The 24,796-nt window shown below is 36.2% G+C and overlaps 1 protein-coding gene across 1 annotated transcript in view; it reads left to right on the plus strand.

Annotated features, from left to right (window-relative positions):
- LOC133521600 (ATP-binding cassette subfamily C member 4-like) overlaps positions 1-24,796 on the plus strand; it is a 76,410-nt gene that overhangs the window by 22,334 nt on the left and 29,280 nt on the right. Inside the window, exons 2-9 of the mRNA XM_061856646.1 lie at positions 305-550; positions 2,774-2,981; positions 5,349-5,574; positions 6,442-6,598; positions 12,936-13,185; positions 14,808-15,053; positions 16,485-16,652; positions 19,040-19,177. Of these exons, the coding sequence (XP_061712630.1) occupies positions 305-550; positions 2,774-2,981; positions 5,349-5,574; positions 6,442-6,598; positions 12,936-13,185; positions 14,808-15,053; positions 16,485-16,652; positions 19,040-19,177 (1,639 nt within the window). The remainder of the gene's footprint in view (positions 1-304; positions 551-2,773; positions 2,982-5,348; positions 5,575-6,441; positions 6,599-12,935; positions 13,186-14,807; positions 15,054-16,484; positions 16,653-19,039; positions 19,178-24,796) is intronic.

The following is a 24,796-nucleotide window of genomic DNA, read 5'->3' on the forward strand; positions in this document are numbered from 1 at the left end:
ACCATGACGCGCAGATTTGTGAAATCTAACCTTCTTAGGTACGCATCTTCGTGAGTGAGTTTCTGTTTGGCCCAATTGACTGGTAGAGAATGCCTTAAGGTAAAGTTCGCCATTTGTACAATTTTATAACGTGCAATAAAGTTTAAATAATTAGATAAATGACACGATCTATACCTACTTATACGATATATTTTTTATCGGTACGAAAATTTAAGCTCAAATACGATAATTCACTTCCGCTCACCTGGCTACTCTATCGATTGAAGTTGCTGCCTGATCCATAAGCGTTCTTATTTTTTCGCAGATGGAGCTTTGATTTATTCCGCAAAGGCTACAAACAGGGTATCACCGTAGAACAGCTATGGCAAGCTCGCCAAAAGGACCACTCGGGCCGGCTAGGGGACCAACTTGAACAAGCCTGGCAAAAGGAGCTCGAAAATGCCGACCGAAATGGCTCCAAGCCCTCATTAACCAAAGCTATCGTACGAACCTTCTGGTTAGAGTATATGCTCTGTGGTTTATTAGTAGGATTACTTTTTATAGTTTTATGGTAAGTTTTTGTGATATGTTAATTTCTTTACCGCAGTATCTTAAGTACTCTATCGACTGTGAAAGTGGTAAATCGAAAATTAACACATTCAAGCGCGAGCAAACAGTTCACACGCTATAGTTAAGATACGAGTATAGTAAGATAAAGTCTTATCCTAAAGGTATTTACGATTAACAGCGGTAAGTAATCATAATCAGTCTGTTTTAAAGGAAAGTGTGGGAAAACTTAGAAGTTTTGTGAAAAATCTTTATGAAAGAAGAAAGAAAGAAAATCTTTATGCAACTAGTGGCCCATAGATAAATAACTTAAAACTAACATATGTACATATTATAACAATATATCTTAAACCTAAACACTACAAATCATATTATGGTTGCGATGCATTACGCAACCCCGCAGTGTCAGGGAGCCGGCCTCGGAATCGCTGAAATGCTTTATGCTTTACATTTTGGTCTAAGATACGACTTGTCCTCAAAGTAAAAAATATACAGATATTTTAATAAAGGGTGTCCCGGAAGTAAAGGAAGACAACTTTCAAAGTCTTACGGCTGAAAATTTTATTAAGCAAAAGTAAAGTTTTGGTGTCATTGCTTCTATGGTTTCATTGTCTGTCATTTCAAGCGGGAATTTCGTTATTGCTTATTCGTTTTTTCAAATTTAAGCATCGGAATATGAAGCACTTGCTAATAGGGTTTTTCAAAATTGCCTTTATTTTACGAGGCTCATGTTAAAATAGTACATTACGATACAAGTGCGAAAAATAGGAAATTCGAAACGAGTGGCGATAAATTAAAACACGACCGAAGGGAGTGTTTTAAATCGACACGAGTTGCGAATTACCTATTCGCACATGTATCGTACAACGTTTTACAGTACATATGGCCCTTTAAATGTTCGACACAGTAACATAATATGCTACTTCTCGCACTAGTGCTATAAAGTAGCCCCATATGTACTGTAAAAGATATATTCAAACACTTTCTTCAAGGAAGAGCTAGACAAACTAGTATATATAGAATAAAAAGCCATTATGAAGAAACGGTTGAGATTAGTTTTAAGAAGGTTCTGGGAAGAAATAGGACAATCACGCTACCTTGAATCATTAACCGAGTTAAATCGATTTTTAATAAGACTCCGTTAACGTCCGTCAGAGTGGCAGCGGGTAAATTAAAAGTATCAAAGCTGTGTCGCCAGAATGAAAAAGGAACGATCTAGGTTTAAAAACATATATGAACCAAATTACTTCCAGACATATAAAGGACCAAGAGAAACGTGCAAAAAGAGAGACGAAAAGTTTATAAAAGTTAACTGGAAAAAGTACTCGGCGTTTATTGACGTTTGTTGAACCAATGTTCCGGCGAACCCCAATGATGTTCATGAAGGCAATATTTCCATACAACTATTCATTAATTTCCATTCAGTCATATAGATGTGACATCGAACCAAAAAATTGTATCAAAAGCCAATTTTTTGACAAAACATTTTGTATGGCCAAAGGCGTGGCTGCAAAATCGTGAACAGCCGTATAAAGGTGACGGGCCGCGAACAATTTAAGAAAAAAATATTACAACCAAAATTATAACTTTTATCGTTTATCTGATATTACATTTTATGGAAATAAATTTGTCTCTACTTCAGGGACATCCCATTATATTTGTAGTGATCCAGTTATGTTAAAATGTATTCTGATGCAATTTTTTCGATACGGGACGCCCCACCCCATTCCATCTAAATAAACACAAAAATCTTAACCCAAAATAAACTAAAACCTAAATCTAACTAACACACACAAAAAATATTTGCAAAGCACGCCCCGCGCCCCTCCCATTACATTCGCCGCGTTGCCACGTTGAATGGACAACCTTCCATCCTGTGTTCAATGTTCGTGCCGTGCTTCCACACGACTGATTCTATTTTCTTCTGAACCCCTAGTGTAAATATATTCGATATCGTAACGTGACGTACGCGTTTGCTTTAAGTCTCATTTTGAATGAAATTTAGAAACAGCGCGCCAAGCCTGTTGTTTGGAAACTCAAAATCCCATAAAAAATCCCATAACGCAAACGCGTACGTCACGTTTCGCTATCGAATACATTTACAATAGGGGTACTTAAAGGATACTTTAATTCTGTCTTCTGATGTGTATTAATTATTATTCTTATGTGCGTAGTGCGTACCATGTCGAATATAGACGAAAAATTACAAGATCCTTTCTTTTTTCAGGCCATTGATACCATATACATTAGCGTTATTTATAAATTATTTTTCTGGCGAAGCAACACCGGAGGCATACAGAAATGCCCATATATACAACTTTTTGATGAATGTATGTAGCGTAATGACGGCATTGATGTTGAACCATCTGCAATTGAGTCAAGGTGCTGTTGGTATGCGCATAAGAGTAGCTTGCTGTTCGCTATTGTATCGAAAGGTAATAACTTCATGAATTGATTACTTATAAGTTTTCGATTGACCGATGATTTATCTCTGTCCGTTAGTGGTCAATTGACGCACGTAGTTCCTAAACGGGCTCTGTGATTGTGTACCTAGGCATTGGACAAAGCCGAAATGTACATATGCATTAGGGTATTTAGAACCAGTATCAAAGTATCATAACAACCTAGCGGTTACGAAGAAATTAACAAATAACGTTATTAGGGTTCCGTAGCCAAATGGCAAAAAACGGAACCCTTATAGATTCGTCATGTCCGTTTGTCTGTCCGTAGTCCGTTTATGTCCCAGCCACTTTTTTCCGAAACTATAAGAGCTATACTGTGCAAACTTGGTAAGTAGATGTATTCTATGACCCGCATTAAGATTTTTATAAAAATATAAAAAAAAAACAATAAATTTTGGGGGTTCCCCATACTTAGAACTGAAACTCAAAAAATCTTTTTTTATCAAACCCATACGTGTGGGGTATCTATAGATAGGTCATCAAAAATGATATTGAGGTTTCTAATTTTTTTTTTCTAAACTGAATAGTTTGTGCGAGAGACACTTCCAAAGTGGTAAAATGTGTGTCCCCCCTCCCACCCCTGTGTAACTTCTAAAATAAGAGAATGATAAACCTAAAAAAATATATGATGCTCATTACCATGCAAACTTCCACCGAAAATTGGTTTGAACGAGATCCAGTAAGTAGTTTTTTTTATACGACATAAAATTAAAAAAAATTTTTTTTTTTTCATCAAACCCATACGTGTGGGGTATCTATGGATAGGTCTTCAAAAATGATATTTAGGTTTCTAATATCATATTTTTCGAAACTGAATAGTTTGCGCGAGAGACACTTCCAAAGTGGAAAAATGTGTGCCCCCCCCCCTCCTTGTAACTTCTAAAATAACAGAATGAAAAATCTAAAAAAATATTACCATGCAAACTTCCACCGAAAATGTAATAATTTAATACGTCGTTTTTTAATACGTCATAAATGGTACGGAACCCTTCATGGGCGAGTCCGACTCGCACTTGGCCGCTTTTTTTACTTTGGAGCAGTCTGTATGTTTTAGTAGCTCCTCAGGTAATACATTCTCAAAGTTAAGATTCTGACTTTTGACAAATGTCTTTTTTTAGGGTTCGGTAGTCAACTAGGAACCCTAGTTTCGCCATGTCCGTCTGTCTGTCTGTCCGAGGCTTTGCTCCGTGGTCGTTAATGCTAGAAAGCTGAAATTTGGTATGGATATATAAATCAATAAAGCCGACAAAGTCGTACAATAAAATCTAAAAAATTATCTTTTTTAGGGTACCTCCCCTACACGTAAAGTGGCGGTGAATTTTTTTTTTGCTTCATCCCTATATTGGGGGATATCGTTGGAAAGGTCTTTCAAAACTAATGGGTCTTCAACAATCATTTTTTGATAAAGTGAATATATTCGGATATAATCGCTCCGAAAGATAAAAAAATGTTTCCCCCCTTCTAACTCTTGAACCATAGGTCAAAAAAATATGAAAAAAATTGTGGAAGTAGAGCTTAAGAAAGACATTAAATAAAAACTATAGCGGACATGATCAGTTTAGCTGTTTTTGAGTTTTCGCAAAAAGTTTCCCCTTCATAGTAAAAAGACCCACAGTTCATCCCTTGGTTAACAATCTGCTATACTTTAAGCTCCAGTTTAGCTTATTGTGACGGAAGAGTAACTACGGAACCCTACTCTGAGCATGGCCCGACATGCTCTTGGCCGGTTTTATTTTAAATAAAAAATGACATAATGACGAACACATTCGAACAAAATGTCAAAAACACTGCCAATTATTAATACAGTATGTTTCTTTTTATTATCGATTGTTTTAAATAACTTTTGTTGTTTTTTTTCCTTTGCTCTAATTAAAAAATATATTAACGGTAGAGCATTCCTGAAAAGTAACCTTACGTGGGATACGTGGGATATCAGGGTTTACCCAATGGCTAAGGACACTGTAAAGGTGAATCTTATTTTGCTTGCTGATACTGGCACCGAGACACTCGTAATCCTGTTAATTTAAAACTATACTACATGTTTATATACATAAATTAAATGGCACTTCAACCACCACGACCAAGATACCATTTTTCCAATGCTATTGGAACTGGAACGCCGTGGCCACGTGATCGTTGTGAACAGTACCTACGAGTATTTACATTATTGTATTACACATAAGTACAACCCAGTTTAAATTTCAAAGATATTCGTAAAAACCAGTTTAACACGGTATGGCTGATAAGTATGAACGTCAGAGTAGGAAGCATGTTCTTTTGTATAATAAATGAATGTATACTTGTTTACTTCACATTGTACCTAATGATCGAACTTTTTAGATATTAAAACTAGATCGAACCGGCCTTAGTAAGACCGAGCCCGGCCAAGTGATAAACCTGATGTCAAACGACGTGATGCGGTTCGACATGGTGACGCTGTTCCTGCACTACATATGGGTGATGCCGGTTGTGGTGCCCGTGGTGTCATACCTGGTGTGGCAGCACTTGCGGTGGGCGACCTTCGCTGCCCTGCTGGTCATCCTAGTGCAGACAGTTCTAGTTCAAAGTAAACAACTACAATTAACTATCATTATTACATTAAATTATTTAAAATACTTGTAAATAAAGTGAATAAGTACTCGTAGAATTTCTAACATTATTCTCGTATGTATTTGCAATCTTATTAAACTTACTTAATTTAGGACACTAAATTATTTTTTCACCACACTAGCTCGTAAAAGCTCTCTTTGTTTGTCAACAACTGATGAGATAGATGCATTTTATCTACAAGAATGGGAAAGTAATTAGATGAAATTTTTGAGTTGTTTCCTCATGTTGCTTGTAGAATTGCCTTTTATGTGATAATCTTGAATGATAAATAATAAATGGCATTCATTTGGATTACATTTGTAATGTTTTAAAATTAATAAGTATTTTCCTTGCGTTGGTGTGGTCCATAATTTTGTGTCTCACTCAGTACCAAAGTTTGTTTAACCCTCGCAACGCTCACGATTCTATTTTTCGAAGCACTCGCTATGCTCGTGGTTAAATTTTTGAATCTTTCGCTTGCTCGGATATCAATATTAGTACGTAACAACTTTGCCCCTTTGTAAAACACATATGTAACTACGTATATCCGTACCAGCTACAAATTTTATCATTGATTGACAAACATTTTCCACTATATGTTACCAAGTAGTATCTTAGTTGCCGATACAGAAAACCACAACAAAACTGTGTTATGGGCTTGTCCTGTTACCAAATGCTGTTGTTATTAAATACTATTTTTAATTGCATCATTTACGACTTCTTTAGTGACCGATAAAGTGGTACCCTATTGTTGATAACGGCAAGATTTATTACCACAAAATGTTAAAACTCGGAGTGACTGGCCATTAAAACACGGAGTATCTTAACTGGTCTTAATTTTTAGGTTACTTGAGTAGTCGTCAGGGAGTGCTGCGTGGAAAGATAGCCCAGCGAACCGATGAGAGGGTTAAGGTGATGAGCGAACTGGTGAACGGAGTCCAAGTCATTAAGATGTATGCTTGGGAGAAACCGTTTGAGAAGCTAGTCGATAAATTACGCAAGTAAGTACTATTTCTGTAACTAAAGACATTTTTACACACTTTTTTAACTTTACCTCGTATATGTGTACTATTCGTAATCTTTTAACTTAAATATGAACAGTAGCTCCGACAATTACTTCGTTCATTCCGATGACAATGCAATATTATCTCCTTGTTACCAGTTCTTTCAAAGATTCTTGAAAAATTACTTAAATCTCGATTAATTGCTCACCTGACTAGACACCGGGTTTTAAATACCAGACAATTTGGATTTCAAAGAAAAATAGGTACAACTGATGCTGTGGAACAATTTATTGATGATGTCATTATGGAACTTAATAATAGGAAAAGAGTAGCAGGATTATATCTAGATCTCAGCTCTGCTTTTGATATGGTTGACCATAGTCTTCTTCTTCATAAACTGAATCATTATGGCATTTGCGGGAACGCTTTACTTTTATTTAAAAGTTATTTGGGAAATCGGCAGCAGTACGTTGAAATCAATAGCATTACAAATGATGTAGAAATAACTGTAAATTCAGGATTGGTCGGAGCCACCAGAGGCGTACCACAAGGCTCCGTATTGGGGCCGCTGCTTTTTATAGTCTTCACTAATGATCTGGTTAGCTACATGTCTCGGAATGTTCCTGATTTGAAGGTTGTATCATTTGCGGATGACACTAGTGCTATAATATCAGATAATAATATGGTAGATCTTAATAAAAAAATCAATGATGCACTTGGTGCTTTCGAAACATGGTTTAGTATAAATAACTTAAAGCTTAATATGGATAAAACACACCTTATGCTCTTTAACGCAAACTCGAAGTCAAAAGATAACTTGTCTGTAAGAATAAATGGTAGTCAGATTGATCAAGTACACGTTGTTAAGTTTTTGGGAATACGCATTGACTCACAACTTAGTTGGAAAGATGAGCTGCAGGATATTGAAAGTAGTATATGCTCAGCTTGCTACGCCATTCGGAGTTTAAGGGATGAAATAGATGTGCAACATCTCAAAATGGTTTATCACTCTTTAGTGGAATCCAAATTGAGATACAGCATTCGATTCTGGGGAAATGGTTTTAGAAACAATATAAATAGAGCTTTTGTTTTACAAAAAAGAGCAATTAGGACAATGACACGTACCCCTCAATGGGTTTCTTGTAGAGAAGTTTTTGTTAAGCTACGAATTCTTACAATACCTAGTTTGTTTGTACATGTACTTCTTACATCATTTGTTAAAAATCTGCATGAAACAGAGGAAGATAGACAAGTTCGTTTAGAAACACGTAAGAAAAATATTTGCAATAATTTTATCCCGAAATTGCAAGTGGCTAAACACTCTGTACGCTACCAAGCAGTAAATTTGTACAATAGGCTACCAAACGAATTAAAGGAAATACGAGAGTACCATGTTTTTAAGAAGTCCCTCAAAACGTTTCTACTGGAAGGCTGTTATTATAATATTGATGACATATTTCAAAACCATACTGCTCTATATTAATTTTATATTTATTTTATATTGTAATTTTTTAATTCCTAGTTTCTATACAAGCGAACATGTTTTTAATGCTGACCAATAATATGTATTATATTTTGCTCTGACTTTTTTGACTGCTATAATCAGTGACTGTTCTGTAAATATTAATTTTTATCTTTTGCCACACCCCCAGGGGTTTCATGTACTATACTGTTATACCGTGTAGTGTATTGAATGCAAATAAAGAAATGAAATGAAATGAAATGAAATATTATGCTAAAATTGAGCTTATCTATGTATAAGTATGAATTTATGTATGTATGTATATCGCGGCGTTTGCTTAGTTTGGGGCTAGGTCAATCGGTGTAAGAGTGTAGTATCGGAGTAAGTTGTCCCCAGATATTTATTATTATTATGTCTGTCTTTTACAAATTCTCATTAACGTGAGACACTTCATTCGGTTCTTGTCTCTTTTAATTTTTTGAATTCAAGCCTTGGCGACCCTCTACATCTCTAAGGATAATTTAATATCTTTTTTTATATTTTATCTCTGACACTTAGAGACTTATACATCTGTAAAGAATTTTAGTATTTTATGGTTTTATTTTTTTATCATAGTTTTTTTGTGTAATTTGACATTTAGAGACAGTATACATCTCTAATAAAGTATTTATTATTTCATCGATTCCATATTTGTAATTGTTTTTTTTTTTTTAATTTTTTTTTTTTGTAAAAATGGACATGTAAAAGTGCCCCTGTGGCCTATTTGCTGAATAAATGTTTGATATTTGATCTCGGGACCATGGGGTCCCGGACATTTAGAAGGCGTGCGTGGGGCCGAAGCCAACACGTAGAGGCCCCTTGTAATAAGACAATTTACTCTAAATGTAATTATTATTATTATTTATCTTCTAATGCAGTCTGAAGGTAGCAAACGGAACTCCTAGATAGAAACAAATCAAGTGTAGATTCATTAGAAAGGTCTCGGAAAGTACTTGGTACATACAAATGAGGGGATCAGCAATAAAAGCGTGTATTATAAAAATATATCTGTCCAGTTATGTTGAAGTAGAGTAGAAGTCGTTACAAACTCACAATTCCGTTTTCATCCTCCCTCCTTAGGGGTTTTAAAGTACTTAGTCAGGTCATAAGTCCTGTTACAAAGGTTTTGACTAATAAAAAAAGGCCTAGGTATCCCCTTCCCTCCCTTCACTCCCTTATTATTGATATATGTGGGTTGTAAGCTTATTTAATGCTGAATTACTTACAATATAATTTAACGTAATATTCTGTCTTAGTTTTGCATAATTCTATGTAATATTATATCTATCATAATCACAGATGAGACGCTTATATAATTGTATGTTTGAGGGTAACACAGTGTACGGAGATGACATAATGACACAATAAAAATTTAATAGCTGCAGTAAACTGACATTTACGAGCACGTGCTTATTGAGATAACAGTTTAAGCATAGCTTTAAATTTCACTAGGCGCGTAATTTTTGGATGAAACAAGTATAGTACTTGCAGGTAATTAACATACAGGTGATTCAACAGCAGGAGCAACCTTATGTATTCACTAAATAAAAATGATTATGTTACCATTATTAGTTTATTAGTAACATTCATGTTCATTTTTAGTGTTGACAACGAAGAGTTGTTAAATTATTTATGGCATGCATGGTCTACAATATTAGAATACTTCCGCATCTAATTTCCGACTGACATTAATTCTCCGCTTTATCGGCGATGACTAATTAAATGTAATAATCAAGTGCATTTAAAGAGGTTTTATTTATCTTTCATAACTAGTTGTTGTAGGTTGACCATGATTGTAGGAAATTAATTGTTCACGCCGCTGCTCGGAAATGTGGCAATAGATGGTTTAAATCTTGACTTGAAAGTAGCGCTTAGTTGTCCACCTGACCCAAAAGACCAACAATTTTTAGTTGTACTACATATATTGTACTACACTTTTACTTTCCACTTACTGATTGGTTGACACTCAACCAAGCTCAGCGCACCAAGTTCATTGTAAAGATTTTAATACATTTAAAATAAGAAATGTATACTATAAATGAAATTGGGGATTATTTTTATAGCCTTTGGTGCCGTTTGGTAACTAACAATTGGCAACCAGCGTCGAAACGGGAGAAAATACCCAATCGGTGACTGTTTATTTTTGATTAAAAAAAATTTGATAGTTGTTATTTTTGTATTTAGATGAATTTTTAAATGTAAAAAATGAATAAATCTAGAAAAAATAATGTAAATGCTTAGTTTGGTTAGGCATACAGAAATTAAATTGACTGCAAGGTTGGTTGTTTTGTAATTTCAGTTAAAGTAGGTGAGAATAGGAAATGGTCATCTCTCGCAAAATGATTATAAAATATATAATTTTTGAATTAATTTCCTCACAGTAATCGTGAAAAGCACTTTGATGACTCGACCAAAAACGCTCAAAATAACTCGTCCATTTATGGGTCACTTTCTAGCCTCTTGAACAATGTACTTAACTAAAATTAAAAAAAAGGAAATGGTGTGCGCGTTTCACTTTATACGATGGTGAACGATCGTTAACATTCACTCAATTCACTGTGTTTGTTGGGTTGGTCCTCACGTCTCCTGAATCATTCTTGTGTCAACAGCCAGGCGATATTGTAACATTACATTGATATTGACCAGAAGTCATTGGCATATCTTATTATCGTCCTTTATCAGGTCTGTATGTGTTGGCTCTCTGACATTAAAGCATACTTTGTAAAAAATTAAAAAAAAAACATGTAGACAAGTCCAATTAATAATGTATTATAAACAATTTAAAAGGTTGGTTTGGTGGAAATAAAGTCATATGACATCAATTCCCAGTAGTCCTAATACCTACCACAATATAAGAAAGGTGGTCTTCTATTACAAGATACAGATGCAGTGGGGAGAGGCCCACTCACTTCTAATTTTTCAATATTTACCTACTGGTGAAATTAGCATTGAGGGCAGTTTATTAGGTATAAGACGTTTTCGTTAAGTGCATAAGACATAAAACAGCGTAATAAACCCAACTAATAACAATCTATCTAGTACAATACACCAGTCTCAAGTTGTCGTTCAATTTAACGATACCGCCTTTATACTGGAAGATAAAATGAGAGAAGCCGATTGCTTACAAGTTGCCAGTTGGTAACTATTACAATACTTAATATGAATATATGTGACCGCGGCCGGCAAAACGTCCCACTTTGTGGCTTGCCATAAATCCGAGGTTTGCTTGTATCTATATACGAATAACCTGACAAGGCGTCCTTATGGCAAGTGACAAAGTGGGACGATTTGCCGGCCGCGGTCAATGTACTTACGACGAGTAGGTACACAAATGTATGTAGGTAATTTATTCCCTATTGCTCGGTCGTGTCTGTAGCTGACAGATGTTTTTCAAGTAGAATGTAAGAACTTCGCTTCGGTTGCTCGTTTGATTAGGTACGGGTCTGGTATGAGTTCATTTTGCTTGCAGCTGGGACATCTCTTCACGCAATCATGTTATACCAATAATACATTTAATACTTCGTACATAATTAAACAGCAAAGAAAAGACGAGGTAATTGTATTGTTTAATCTTTATGCAAATATGTATAGTTGATACAAATAACAGATGGTGCACATAAAAGGAAAATATTTGTTCATAGTATAAAACAAATAAGTTATGACAATATTTTAAATTAAATTATTTATTACTCACATATGTACAGTCGCCATCAGATATAGCGGAGCGGCCAAGGTACTCAAATATATCTGAACATTTACTTTAAGGTGCAGTAGATTCTGAAATTTTTATTAGCAATCTTGAGGCCTTGTGGAGGTCTCTATCGATTCGAATCCTGAGTTTTTGACTTTCGCTCGGTAGAAAAAAATAAAGAACATGATCTAAAATGCACTTTACAAATGTGTAACAAATTTTACAAAAAAACTAAAAATACGACCATTATTGCTTCTAAAAATGGGCAATATCATATTTGAGAAAACTTGTCGATTCCTTTTTTAGAGTTCCGTATCAAAAAGATACAAAAGGAACCCTTATGGTGCGACTGTCCGTCCGTCTGTCTGTCCCATCGCTAAATAACTCGAGAACCACTTAAGCTATCGATTTTTCTTTAAACGCCAAAACATAGTACATAAAAAAGAAGGCATGTAGACATAAATATATACGGTTCATTGTATATAGAACTAGCATATGTAGTTAAGTTTATCGATACAGGAACTCCCTACTTGTCAAACAATTTTGCCCCACGGATTCCTATGTCTGTTCATAAATATTCCAAATTTCAAATCCACAGCAAACCAGCGTCTCCGATTGCCGCGGCATTATGCCGAGTGGGGATCCTATTTTAGCGTACTAATGTTTTTTTTGTCTACATGCCTTCTTTTTTATGTCTGCTTATGAACAACGTTAACCCAGACACATTGAAAGTTTTTTTTTATTAATCATGTGAAATGCCCAATACGAAGAGGGGGCAACATTTTAAAGTCTAGTCTAGTGACTAGGTCAAGTGGGGTATCATTTGAAATAGATCAAATTGTACATTACGATAGAGAATTATCCTCGAAAAACCAACATACGTGCATTACATCGCCCACATTAGACAATATCTACCTATAGAAAATGTTTAAATTCAAAAAAATGATATCCGCCCTCGCGGGCACGCACATCCGTCTCGCTCACGCTTACGCTCAGTAACGAGTGAGAGAAGAGCACGAACTTACTGGACTCTTTTTGATAATAGTGGTTTTGTTGAGATGTTTCTGAACATATTGGCCGCTCCGATGTATCTGATGGCGACTGTACTACTTGGTTCATGAATGAGTGTCGCCTTGATACAGGATGGAGGTGAACTTTATAATGAGGACATCGATGATCAAGGGTTTCTCGACGGCGCTGTCCGTGTTCACGGAGCGGTTCATCCTGTTCGCGGCGGTGGTCACGTTCGTGCTTATGGGCGGCCAGATCCGGGCCGAGATCACCTTCTCCCTGGTGCAGTACTTCAACCTCCTGCAGCTTGCCGCTAACATTTTTTTCCCTATGGCCCTGGCCTTTCTTGCGGAGGCCAAGGTGTCTGTGAGACGACTTGAGGTAATTCGTAGGTGTAGGCAATTTTAATATAATAATTAATCAGTCTGTTCTTTTAGGTATTTAACAGAGTTAAGACTCACAAAACAGGTTATTCGGCAAGCTAGTTTAGCTAGTGAGATTTACAAGTTACCTTTTTCATTTCTCATGCTCTGAAAGTGGGTCATTGTTGTTCTATGAAATGTACAGGATACTGTTCTACACTAGGGCATTTTACTTTCCGAGTATGTACGTTTTTAGGGTTCCGTAGCCAAATGGCAAAAAACGGAACCCTTATAGATTCGTCATGTCCGTCTGTCTGTCCGATTATGTCACCGCCACTTTTTTCCGAAACTATAAGAGCTATACTGTTCAAACTTGGTAAGTAGATGTATTCTATGAACCGCATTACAATTTTTTCATCAAACCCATACGTGTGGGGTATCTATGAATAGGTCTTTAAAAATGATATTGAGATTTCTAATATCATTTTTTTCTAAACTGAATAGTTTGCGCGAGAGACACTTCCAAAGTGGTAAAATGTATGTCCCCCCCCCCCCCGTAACTTCTAAAATAACAGAATGAAAAATCTAAAAAAAATATATGATATAATATTGCCATGCAAACTTCCACCGAAAATTGGTTTGAATGAGATCTAGTAAGTAGTTTTTTTTTTAATACGTCATAAAATGAAAAAAAATTTTTTTCATGAAACCCATACGTGTGGGGTATCTATGAATAGGTCTTCAAAAATGATATTTAGGTTCCTAATATAATTTTTTTCTAACCTGAATAGTTTGCGCGAGAGACACTTCCAAAGTGAAAAAATGTGTCCCCCCCCCCTGTAACTTCTAAAATAACAGAATGAAAAATCTAAAAAAAATATATGATATACATTACCATGCAAACTTCCACCGAAAATTGGTTTGAACGAGATCTAGTAAGTAGTTTTTTTTTAATACGTCATAAATGGTACGGAACCCTTCATGGGCGAGTCCGACTCGCACTTGGCCGCTTTTTTTACGACAAGTTATTAAAACTTGGTTTTAAAATGGATTTGTACTTCCATTCTGATATTAAACTCCAGAAATACTATAAAAGTGTATACTTAGTAATGTTGTATTTTAGTTGCCTTGTATTGAAAATGAAAAGTAGAATTTTTAACTCGGGTGAAAGGCACTCATTGCCCACCACCACCAAACTATCTCGACTGAAATGAGTTCCTTTCACCCCTTGGTTAATAATCTACTATAGATGCATCTGGGTTTGGTTGGGTGGTATAGGTTGTAACATGATTAACCAATCATGGAATAGACATTAAACTTTCGTGAGACATCTAGTAAAATATTTACATATCATAGCGACGAAAAAAGTCAAATGAATGTAGCCGTGATATGTAAATATTTCAATCATGGAATGTTTGCGTGTTATGGATTTCCTTATTTAGATAATATATATTTGATGTCGAATACCTGAAGAACAGACTTTAGCGAAATAGGGATTTTATTATATATCTGCTAATTTAATTTCATGGCACTTTGATTACTTCGATACACTTATTTCTTGTATGTTATAATTTTATCGGTTCAGTTTATGTGAAACTTATTAATGTGTAATTATTGATTAGTAACGGTTTGTTTGTGCAGGAATTCTTAATGTTAGAAGAGCTGGAGTCAACGAAGGCTATCAAAGCGAAGATGAACGCGAAGGAAGCGACAGTGGTGATCAGTAACGGAACGGAAAAGGAGAAAGCGAGGCACACGGGTCTGGTGGTGGCGGGCGTGTGCGCCAGCTGGCAGCCGGACCCCATCGTCGACACGCTACGCAAGCTGTCCTTCACCGCGCAGCCCGGCGAGTTCGTGGGCATCGCGGGGCTGGTCGGTGCTGGGAAGGTAACACTTATGTACACGAACATATGAAGAGGAAGCATACAGGTTAGGTCTGAGCCAGGCCAGAGAGCAGCCGGACTCCATCGCCACGACACGCTGTGAAAGGTCTCCCTCAGCGAAAACGATATATTACAACTTGCAAGTAACGCACTGATAAGTACTATCCAGATTTTGGTATAGAACTTTTAATGGTGAAAGCTGTGGTTATATTATAACTTAGTACATTGCAAACTATAACTAGGGCGTATATATATGTGATTATTATATTTCTGATGTATATGCTCAAAATAATAATAATAAATAATATATACTACGAGTAATAAAACATTCAGATTTGAAAATAGTTTTTTACGATCAGAGATGGGCAAAATGTAATCGCGAGCGACGATTAAAAGTGACGATTAATTAGTTTTAGTCGAAGAGTTGCGATTAACATTAGTCGCAAATAAATTAATCGCTGATTAAATACCAGCGATTCACTTTTTCAATCGATTAATTTTCTCGATTAATTTTAGAACCAAATTTAATCTTTATAGCCGACTTCAAAAAAGAAGGAGGATCTAAATTAATCGGAATCGTTTATTGTTGATCGAATCGTTAGCGAAGGGCGAAGGTCTGTGGATGTAGGATGTTCTTCTAGACGGGTCGCAATTCTTAACCAAAGTTATAAAAGGTATGTTTTAGAGTTGGTCTCATTGTCGTCAATAAATACTAAAATTTGAATGTGTCCATACTAATATAATTGATGAATCCATACTAATATAATACCACTAATTGGCACGTACCAATAGCCGATACCTACCAATAGTCAGCATCTACCAATAGTCGACAACTACCAATAGTCGGCACCTACCAATGGTCGGCTCCTACCAATAGTCGACACCTACCAATAGTCGGCACCTAAGAATAATTGGTACTAACCAATACTCGACACTTACCAACAATCTTGCTAATAGTCGGCACCTACCGATACGCGACACCTACCTATAGTCGACATCTACCGATAGTCGGCACCTACCCAAATTCAGGCAATAACCCAAATTACTATTTCCACGCAGGTGAAGTCGCGGGCAAAAGGTAGTTACTCTTTCATACTCATATGTCGTTCACCTGTTAACTTTCAATCGGGAGTTAATCGTGAAATTCAATCGATTAATATTCCGATTCATTCAATTGCAATCGTATGTAAGGGCGACTAAATTAATCGCGATTATATTAATCGACGATTAATTTTGACGATTCACTTTTTTTATCGCTTAATTAGTCGATTAAAAAATTTATCGATTACTGCCCATCTCTGTTTACGATACAATCTACTCCCTTCGGTCATGTTTTAATTTATTGCCATTTGTTGCGGATTTCCTACTTTCCGCACTACTATTATCTTTACTAGCGGTCAGACGTGCCCTCTTATTAACCGATTATTTTCTTCAGTCGTCTCTCCTGCAAGTGATCCTGGGCGAGCTGCTACCGTCCAAGGGCACGGTGTCGCTGGGCGGTGCGCGCCTCTCCTACGCCAGCCAGGAGCCGTGGCTGTTCGTGGCCACCGTCCGGCAGAACATACTCTTCGGCCTGCCATACGACCGCATTCGCTATAAGAAAGTAAGCGCGTATCTGTTGCCTACTTTGTATGCACATATTAGATCGAACCTGTAGATCAATCTGCAAGTATTATTGCGAGTCTAAAGCTAGGTCCAAACTTGTATAATTATGCTGATGCGTATCGTATCTAGCTCGTCTCCTAAGTATAAACGCTCACTTTGGGCATACCGTATCACTAGCATCGTGTTGTAAAAAAATGCGTCCATAATAACCGTAGCGTATCAGCGTATCGTATCGTAATGCCGTATCATTAAGTATGAACGCTTACTTGGGTATCACTAGCATCGTAATGTAACACCGTATCATTTTCTGTAAAGAGGGCCTAGCCAAGTTGCCAATCGTTTACGCCGTAGCGAACGAAACGGTAATGTCTTTCAACCACTCTTCCATACAAGGTACGAGTATGTTGGCTCGCCCCCCAAAGCTGCGTGCTGTTCAAAAAAGTCGGGAGCCGAGATCGGTCCGCAATTGGTGTCCTTGTTTTTTAATAATAACAAGGATAATAAAAAATGGTCCCACTGGAACGATTATAGTAGTTGTATTGGAAGGGGTTCCATAATATTTATTGGCATTATAGGCATCGATTAATCTTAGTACTGTTTGTATCCATATTACATATAAGTCATATCATATAGCACAATACAATATATAAACATAACGAACTGTTGCTACGACAGCACTGCACTGATCTGATCAGTTCTCAGATCGGTGCACGTATTCAAGTAGTTTATTTACATACAAACTTGTCAAGAGCGTGCCCGTATTCCCTTTGATGATCGGGAAAAACCGACTCGAGAAGGATCGCGGCGTACCACGTATCAGATCATAACCGCGTATCATGAGACAGTGTCAAAACACGACTATACCTACCGATCTTGATAAGCTTATCCGATCGCGACTGTGTGGGGTATTTAATAATGCTCGCTATCTTTTTACTTCCACACTAACCTTTACCCTCAATAGTATGAAAATCAAGCGTTAGGGTTTTTGACATTTCTTATGATGTTACGATAGCAATTAAGTGATGGAGCACTTTACCGCCGATTATCACGATGACGCGCAGATTTGTCAAATCTAACCTTTAGTAACATGACAATACAAGTCAAAGCATCGTCGTGAATGACACGATCTATATAGGTCTACAAACCAGCCAGTTCGTTGCTGGCAAACGGTAGATATATAAGTAATTAAACTAGCACTAGCAGTATAATTGTATAGTAAATAAATACGGCTTACGTAAACCTTACAACGCATTATTAAATGTTAAAGTGGTTGCTCTTACAAGGAACAATAGGTACTAGCTACTTACATCTGAAGTATGCCAACTGCTAACCAATGATCAAAACTGGAGCTTAGTAGTATTTACACTATTTACCTACTACTCCTACATATGCTCATTCGTAACGCGTCATATTTTTCGTTACATGTCACTGTGGATCTGCCAGTCCGATTATTATGTGATTATTATGGTTAAGTGCTAGTTACGTTTACTTAGCAGTAAAAAAATACATGTACAAATCTTTAGCAAATGAAAAGACCATAAATATAGGTGCTCGTTCTTGTTTATGGTGCATTATTTTTATTAGTACTTTTACAAGCAGTATGCCAGGCAGTAACGTGCCTTGCATTTAAAGAATGTGAGGTACGCACTACCATGTATTTATAAATAAATATTATGGGACCTACACAAATCGATCCAGTCCCACAGTATATCATCACTCAATAAGGCTTGTGTTGTGAGTACCTACTATACGACGATACATATAATAGATACTTAAACGCATAGATAACTCAGAAACATAAATATCTATGATAAACAATAATGACCTTACCGGTATTCGTGCTTCTTACCCTTCTTAAGCAAGGTCATTACCGACTAGGCTAGAGAAGACAGGACTTTCAATACGTTGGTAGTTACAATAGTTTACTTGGTTTGATTTAGACGTAATCGCAACTGTTTGGATTGGGCGTAGCAATATAAATTTCAACAATTGTATTATATTATAAACTCTCAAATTGTAATCATAGCTAACATTTTACCTACTTATGTCTTAATTTTTACGTCGATGTCTTATCAAAGAAATAAAATAATTATTTAAATTTTATTTAGTTGTACATTTAGCACGTTATCAAACTCACTACCGTATTCGTATTAAGGAGCAGTAGCGATGTAACAACCAGTCAAGTACCTGCAAGTCATACGTAATTAACTTACGTACTTGTTCCGTAATTAAAACTGAAATAAATTTCGTATACTAAAGAAAAGTTCAGTTCAGTTTATAATTTTATGTATAGTAGTGTGACGTGTGAAATAGTTGATTTAAATAATTTAATTGTGACCAAAAACCGGTTTCGTAATGTTGCTTACTAAAGTGTTTTCTGCATAGGTGGTTACAGCTTGCGCTCTGGTCCGCGACTTCGAGCTGCTGCCGCTCGGCGACTCGACGATGGTGGGGGAGCGCGGCATCAGCCTGAGCGGCGGACAGCGCGCACGCATCGGCCTCGCCCGCGCGTGCTACAGACAGGTCAGTCACCGCTACACTACCTCAGCGCCACGAACACCGAAATCGAAACATATATATATAGTTTAAACTTAACTGAAGTATGTATGCAGTTCTTACTCTGTAGGTACTTAATATAAGGCACAAAGTACTTATAATAATAATTGAGAACGCACTATTCGCCAACAAACTGTTTTTAGTTTGGCGAAGCTTTTGTATAAGTATTTTTTGAAATAAATGGAAATGAAAATCAGTCAGTAGAAAAAGGCTCCATTTTGCAAAATGTAGTAGCGTAGGATCGTTCACCCATACAAATTTTGAAATTTGCGTCATTTTCTACTAACAAAGTTATGGCTTGTCAGTATACAGCTCGTTATAAGAGACAGAACACCGCTTGCGTGACGTGTGCGTGCAGGGCCCAACATCTCAGCGCACGTGCACGTCTACGCACACGCAGCCGGTGTTCTCTGGCCTTCAATCGGCAGAGTGCGTGTCAGGGCGGGCCACCCATAATGGACCTTCAAATGATAAACCATACAAAAAGCCATTCCAGCAAAAGGGCGTATCTTCCCGGCACTTACTTCCTTTTGGAATATTACTGATTATTGGGTCAACCGATGGTGTTCAATAAAATTTTCTTGGAAAGTATTTATTAAGCTATCTTTTCTATTTCTTTTCCATAATTCTTCAATGCCCGATTCAAAAGTTAGAGGGACACACACATACACTTTCGAAGAGATTATTTTGATAAGTATTTATTTCAACAAAAAACTTTTTAAACTATAACCTTATTTTAATAATATATTTTTTTTAATTTTAACTTCTAAACTTAGTAGCGGCTCACAATATACCATACAAATATACGATATAGCTTTTGAGATAAATGGCTTTGACATAGGAACCCTAAAAAGAAGCTATGATTTGATGTTCATTAAACAACAATGCTTTCTCAGTTGTACAAGTAATATTTGAACAACAAAACAATACAATCAAGATTTCTTAGAATATATCATTATGACTGTTTGTGTCCCGAGAAGTTAAAACAAAGGAGGAAAGAGGTTATCAGTTTACAATGCAGAATGTACATTTGCAACACGGTAAAGACTCGATTCCATATCATAACACATGCAAACCAAAGGTCTAGTTGCTGGGGAACGAAGACAATTATTACTTATAAATGATGTAGGTACCCTCGTATGTATTGATGAATAATCATATAACTATTTATTTATGTGTATGTATTTCTTTTTTGTTAGTTATTTTAGTTACCTGTCGTAGACTTTTCTTCTCAGGACAAAACTGCCCTTTGCAGTGGCAAACAGAAAACTGGTCTACAACTGGTCAGAGCAACTGTTACTGTTTCTCTGTTTAACACGGAGTTGTCAGTCGATCGATCAATTATTAGAACAATGTTTGTGTAATCGATGCACACGACGCCAATCGATGTATTGTATGTTCCCACAGTATCATCGGAGGATGACCGTTATGCTGAAATGAGACATTTTGTAGCACGTTATCCGTATATAATTTATTTGATATTTATATAATTTTCTCTTCGTGCTTACAAATAAATTATTTCTATGTAATTTTACTCTATTCTATTCTAATTTATTTCCAGATGTACCAAATAAATACATGCGCATACATGTTTTTTAAAACTTTTAAATCAATTTAGGTACATAGTTTGTAAATGAAATCTTAAATGCTGATAAATGTGTGATTCGGCTCACTCTCTATTTGCCGTTGAACAGAATAACTACATAGTTGTTTTTGAACATGTGCACGATCATGGACATGATCTTTCCTTTGTTAAAATTTATATGAGTACGAGTAGGTAGTTATACAGCCTGTTTCTTTTCGTTCGATAATAGTAAATTATCATTGAGGCGGGGAATGGAGGCATTTGCTGGCTTGAGTATTAATTTTAAATGATGGACGGCCTTGGGAGTCCCTTTAATTTAATGCGGCGATGCCAGCATATTTATATCTGTCTATAAGTTTTGTCAGCGTTGAATTATACCTAATATAAAATACTATTTTCCTTCAGTAATCAATGTTATAAAGGTTTAAAACGTGAAATTTATTTATATTTAATTGCATCATATATGGCCGTCCTTTTTTACCGTGTCGTGATTTGTGTATATCAAAGTCAAATCCCACCTTGCCGTCTCACTACGCCCCACTAGAGCACCGCGCTTCATCTGTTTGGGTCAGCTCTAGAAATAAGCACAGATTAATAAGGGGGCGTCCATTAATCGCGTCATATTGTATAGGGGGGGGGAGGGGGTCAGCAAAAAATCACCAATGATCACCACAGGGCACGGGGGGGTATGGACACGTATCACGTGTATTTTTTTTTCATCTGTGCTATACTGTATTATAGTCAATAAAATAAAAATAATAGTTTTCCGCCCTTCAATTAACCAAACTGTCAAAACACGTGTACTTAGGTTTATTTGTTAGAAAACTGTTCTTTAGTTATCGAAAAAAATACACGTCATATTGGATGGGGGGGGGGGTCTAAAACAAGCCAAAAACGTATGACGCGATTAATGGACGCCCCCTAAATAGTTACTAAAATAAGTCTTGATTTACCTGTATGACAAATAACGCACAGCGTAAAATTTTATAAGTACGCGTAGTTTGAAATTAGAAACATTATTCTTCAACTTTTGTAGAGATGTGTACTTTAAAATTAGAAACATTATTCTTCAACTTTTGTAGAGATGTGTACTTTAAAATTAGAAACATTATTCTTCAACTTTTGTAGAGATGTGTACTTTAAAATTAGAAACATTATTCTTCAAATTTTGTAGAATTGAGTACTTTAAAATTAGAAACATTATTCTTCAAATTTTGTTGAACACTAAGTAAGATTTTTTTTTAGGATTAGGTAGAATTTTTGTTAGGACTTGTACGCAGACGAAGTCGATGGCGGAGGCTGGTTTATCTATGAAGGATCGTGTTTTAATAATTTTGTCTTCTTAAATATACCTATGGTTTCTACATTGCCCTCCTAGCCCTTATTATATCACCACTTGAATTAGCACTTGTAATATTTAAGATTAATGATTCCGATTTCAAGATTCCAAAAGAAGGTTCTCATTTGGACTGTTTTTTTATGTTTGTTACTCCATATTTCCCTCGAATCTCGACCGATTTTGAAAATTATGGATTGAATGTATATTTATATACATATATATACAGATTAATCCCGTTTTTTTTCAAAACCTAGTTCTGATGATGGGATCCATGAGAAATTGAGGGCACTCCTCAAAGTCCTCAAGTCTTAAAGGCATACATACAGGGATTTTTGTGTTTTTATCATCAAATCAAACATTTACATTAAAAAAAGTTACAATTGATGAAGTAGAACTGCTTATGGTGATCAGAACGGAACTCTTCAACGACGCAAAGCTCATGGTTGGGGACTTGTCCTGTTCGTTGTGTTTTAAGATAGATAGATAGATAAACCATTTATTCGCTTGCCACAATACACACAACAGTTAAGCAAGTTAAGTTTTTAATCCACATTTTTGTCAAGCTCGAGTTCTGATGATGGGATCCATGAGGAATCGAGGGAACTCCTCAAATCGTAACGGCATACGTATGACTTTTGTGTTTTCATCGGAAAATCGAGGATTTTCATTGTAAACAGTGGCATTTGACGAAGTGGAAGTGATTATGATCAGAACGGATCTGAACGGACCTGGACTTGGACCCGGACCCGGAGCTGTATTTGGACCTGGGCCTCGACCTCGACCCGGACCCGGTTCCGGACCTGAACCGAGATCGGGACCTGGATCTGGTCTTATCTAGAAGCGAAACATTTGCATTTAGATAGTGTAAACTCATTGGTACGAGCCGGGGTTTGAACCCGCGACCTCCGGATTGCAAGTTATACGCTCTTACCGCTAGGCCACCAGCGCTTTTGTCCTCTTCGTCAAATATATTGATACTATTTTATGTAAAAGTCTCAAACCAAAGTTTTGGTGATTTAAAATAGCTTTGGCTCTTGACTGTATATTGACAACATCAAACCAAGAATTAATCGCTCTTGCGTAAAAACTTCAGTCTCAAAGCAAAATTTTGGTGCTTCTTTGAAATAGCTTTGGCTCTTGACTGTAGGTTGAAAACATCAAACCAAGAATTTATCGCTGTTGTCTAAAAACTTTAAAGTTTCAAAGGAAAATTTTGGCGCTTCTTCTTTTAAATAGCTTTGGCTCTTGACTGTAGGTTGAAAACATCAAACCAAGAATTAATGTCTCTTGTATAAAAACTTAAAAGTCTCAAACCAAAGTTTTGGTGCCTCTTTTTAGGGTTCCGTAGCCAAATGGCATAAAACGGAACCCTTATAGTTTCGCCATGTCCGTATGTCTGTCTGTCTGTCTGTCCGAGGCTTTGGTCCGTGGTCGTTAGTGCTAGAAAGCTGAAATTTGGCATGGATATATAAATCAATAAAGCCGACAAAGTCGTACAATAAAATCTAAAAATTTAATTTTTTTTAGGGTACCTCCCCTACACGTAAAGTGGGGGTGAATTTTATTTTTCGCTTCAACCCTAGAGTGTGGGGTATCGTTGGAAAGGTCTTTCAAAACTAATAGGGGTTTTCAAGAAACATTTTTTGATAAAGTGAATATATTCGGAGTGAATATACTCGCTACGCTCGTGAATCTATTATAGAATCTTTCGCTTGCACGGGACTCAAAACAAGCACTCGAAGAAATATCAAACTTTGCTCTCTTGTTGTACAAATAACTATTTATTCTCCTTTAAAAAATTATGTTGTTTTTAACTCAAGACATATGTATTGGACTAAGCAATTTATTATTTTATTGAAGCAACCGTGCGCAAGAGAGTTTTGCGTTTTGAATTAAGATATGTTTTTTATCTGTGTATGCACAGAAAACTGCATAAATCAGTTTTTTGACTTAGAGTAATAAAAACTGATGTTGCTTAAGTACAATATATTATTTATAAGTACTGATTTACATACATATGTTCCAAGTAACTAAGAAAAAATGCAAATATAGCGACGCTTAAGCGCACTACTCTGTTTAAACTGTAAAATTATGTCTCAACAGTAAATATATAGCAACTATCTATTTCCTGACTTCACGTTTTAAATAATAATCAAAGGCAGCTTGTTTCATTTCATCTTCTCGGTCCCGAAATGTATTTTTCCCACCATAATCTCATATGTTTCTGATTATGATCCTGATTAGTTTGCCAGTACCACTGAGTTTAATCCAAATGAGTGTAAGTACTTGGTGATGGTTTGGAAAGCTTCAATAGTTTTGATTTAACTTCTTATTTGTGGAACTACGGATTTAGACCCACATTGGCAATTAATATCTTAACATAAATGTGTTCACTAATATGTTCAACCGGAATTTATATTAAAATCCAACTTAGAAATAATATTAAAATTTCCCGTCAAACCAAACGTCAATTTGTTTTTTTTCGTTCGTCAAAATACGTCAGTTTGTCATTTCACGGTATTTGCACTACATATTAAAAAAGAAGCGGCCAAGTGCGAGTCGGACTCGCCCATGAAGGGTTCCGTACCATTTATGACGTATTAAATAAAACTACTTACTAGATCTCGTTCAACATTTTACCACTTTGGAAGTGTCTCTCGCG

Source organism: Cydia pomonella, chromosome 1, assembly GCF_033807575.1.
Source record: "Cydia pomonella isolate Wapato2018A chromosome 1, ilCydPomo1, whole genome shotgun sequence".
Lineage (NCBI taxonomy): Eukaryota > Metazoa > Arthropoda > Insecta > Lepidoptera > Tortricidae > Cydia > Cydia pomonella.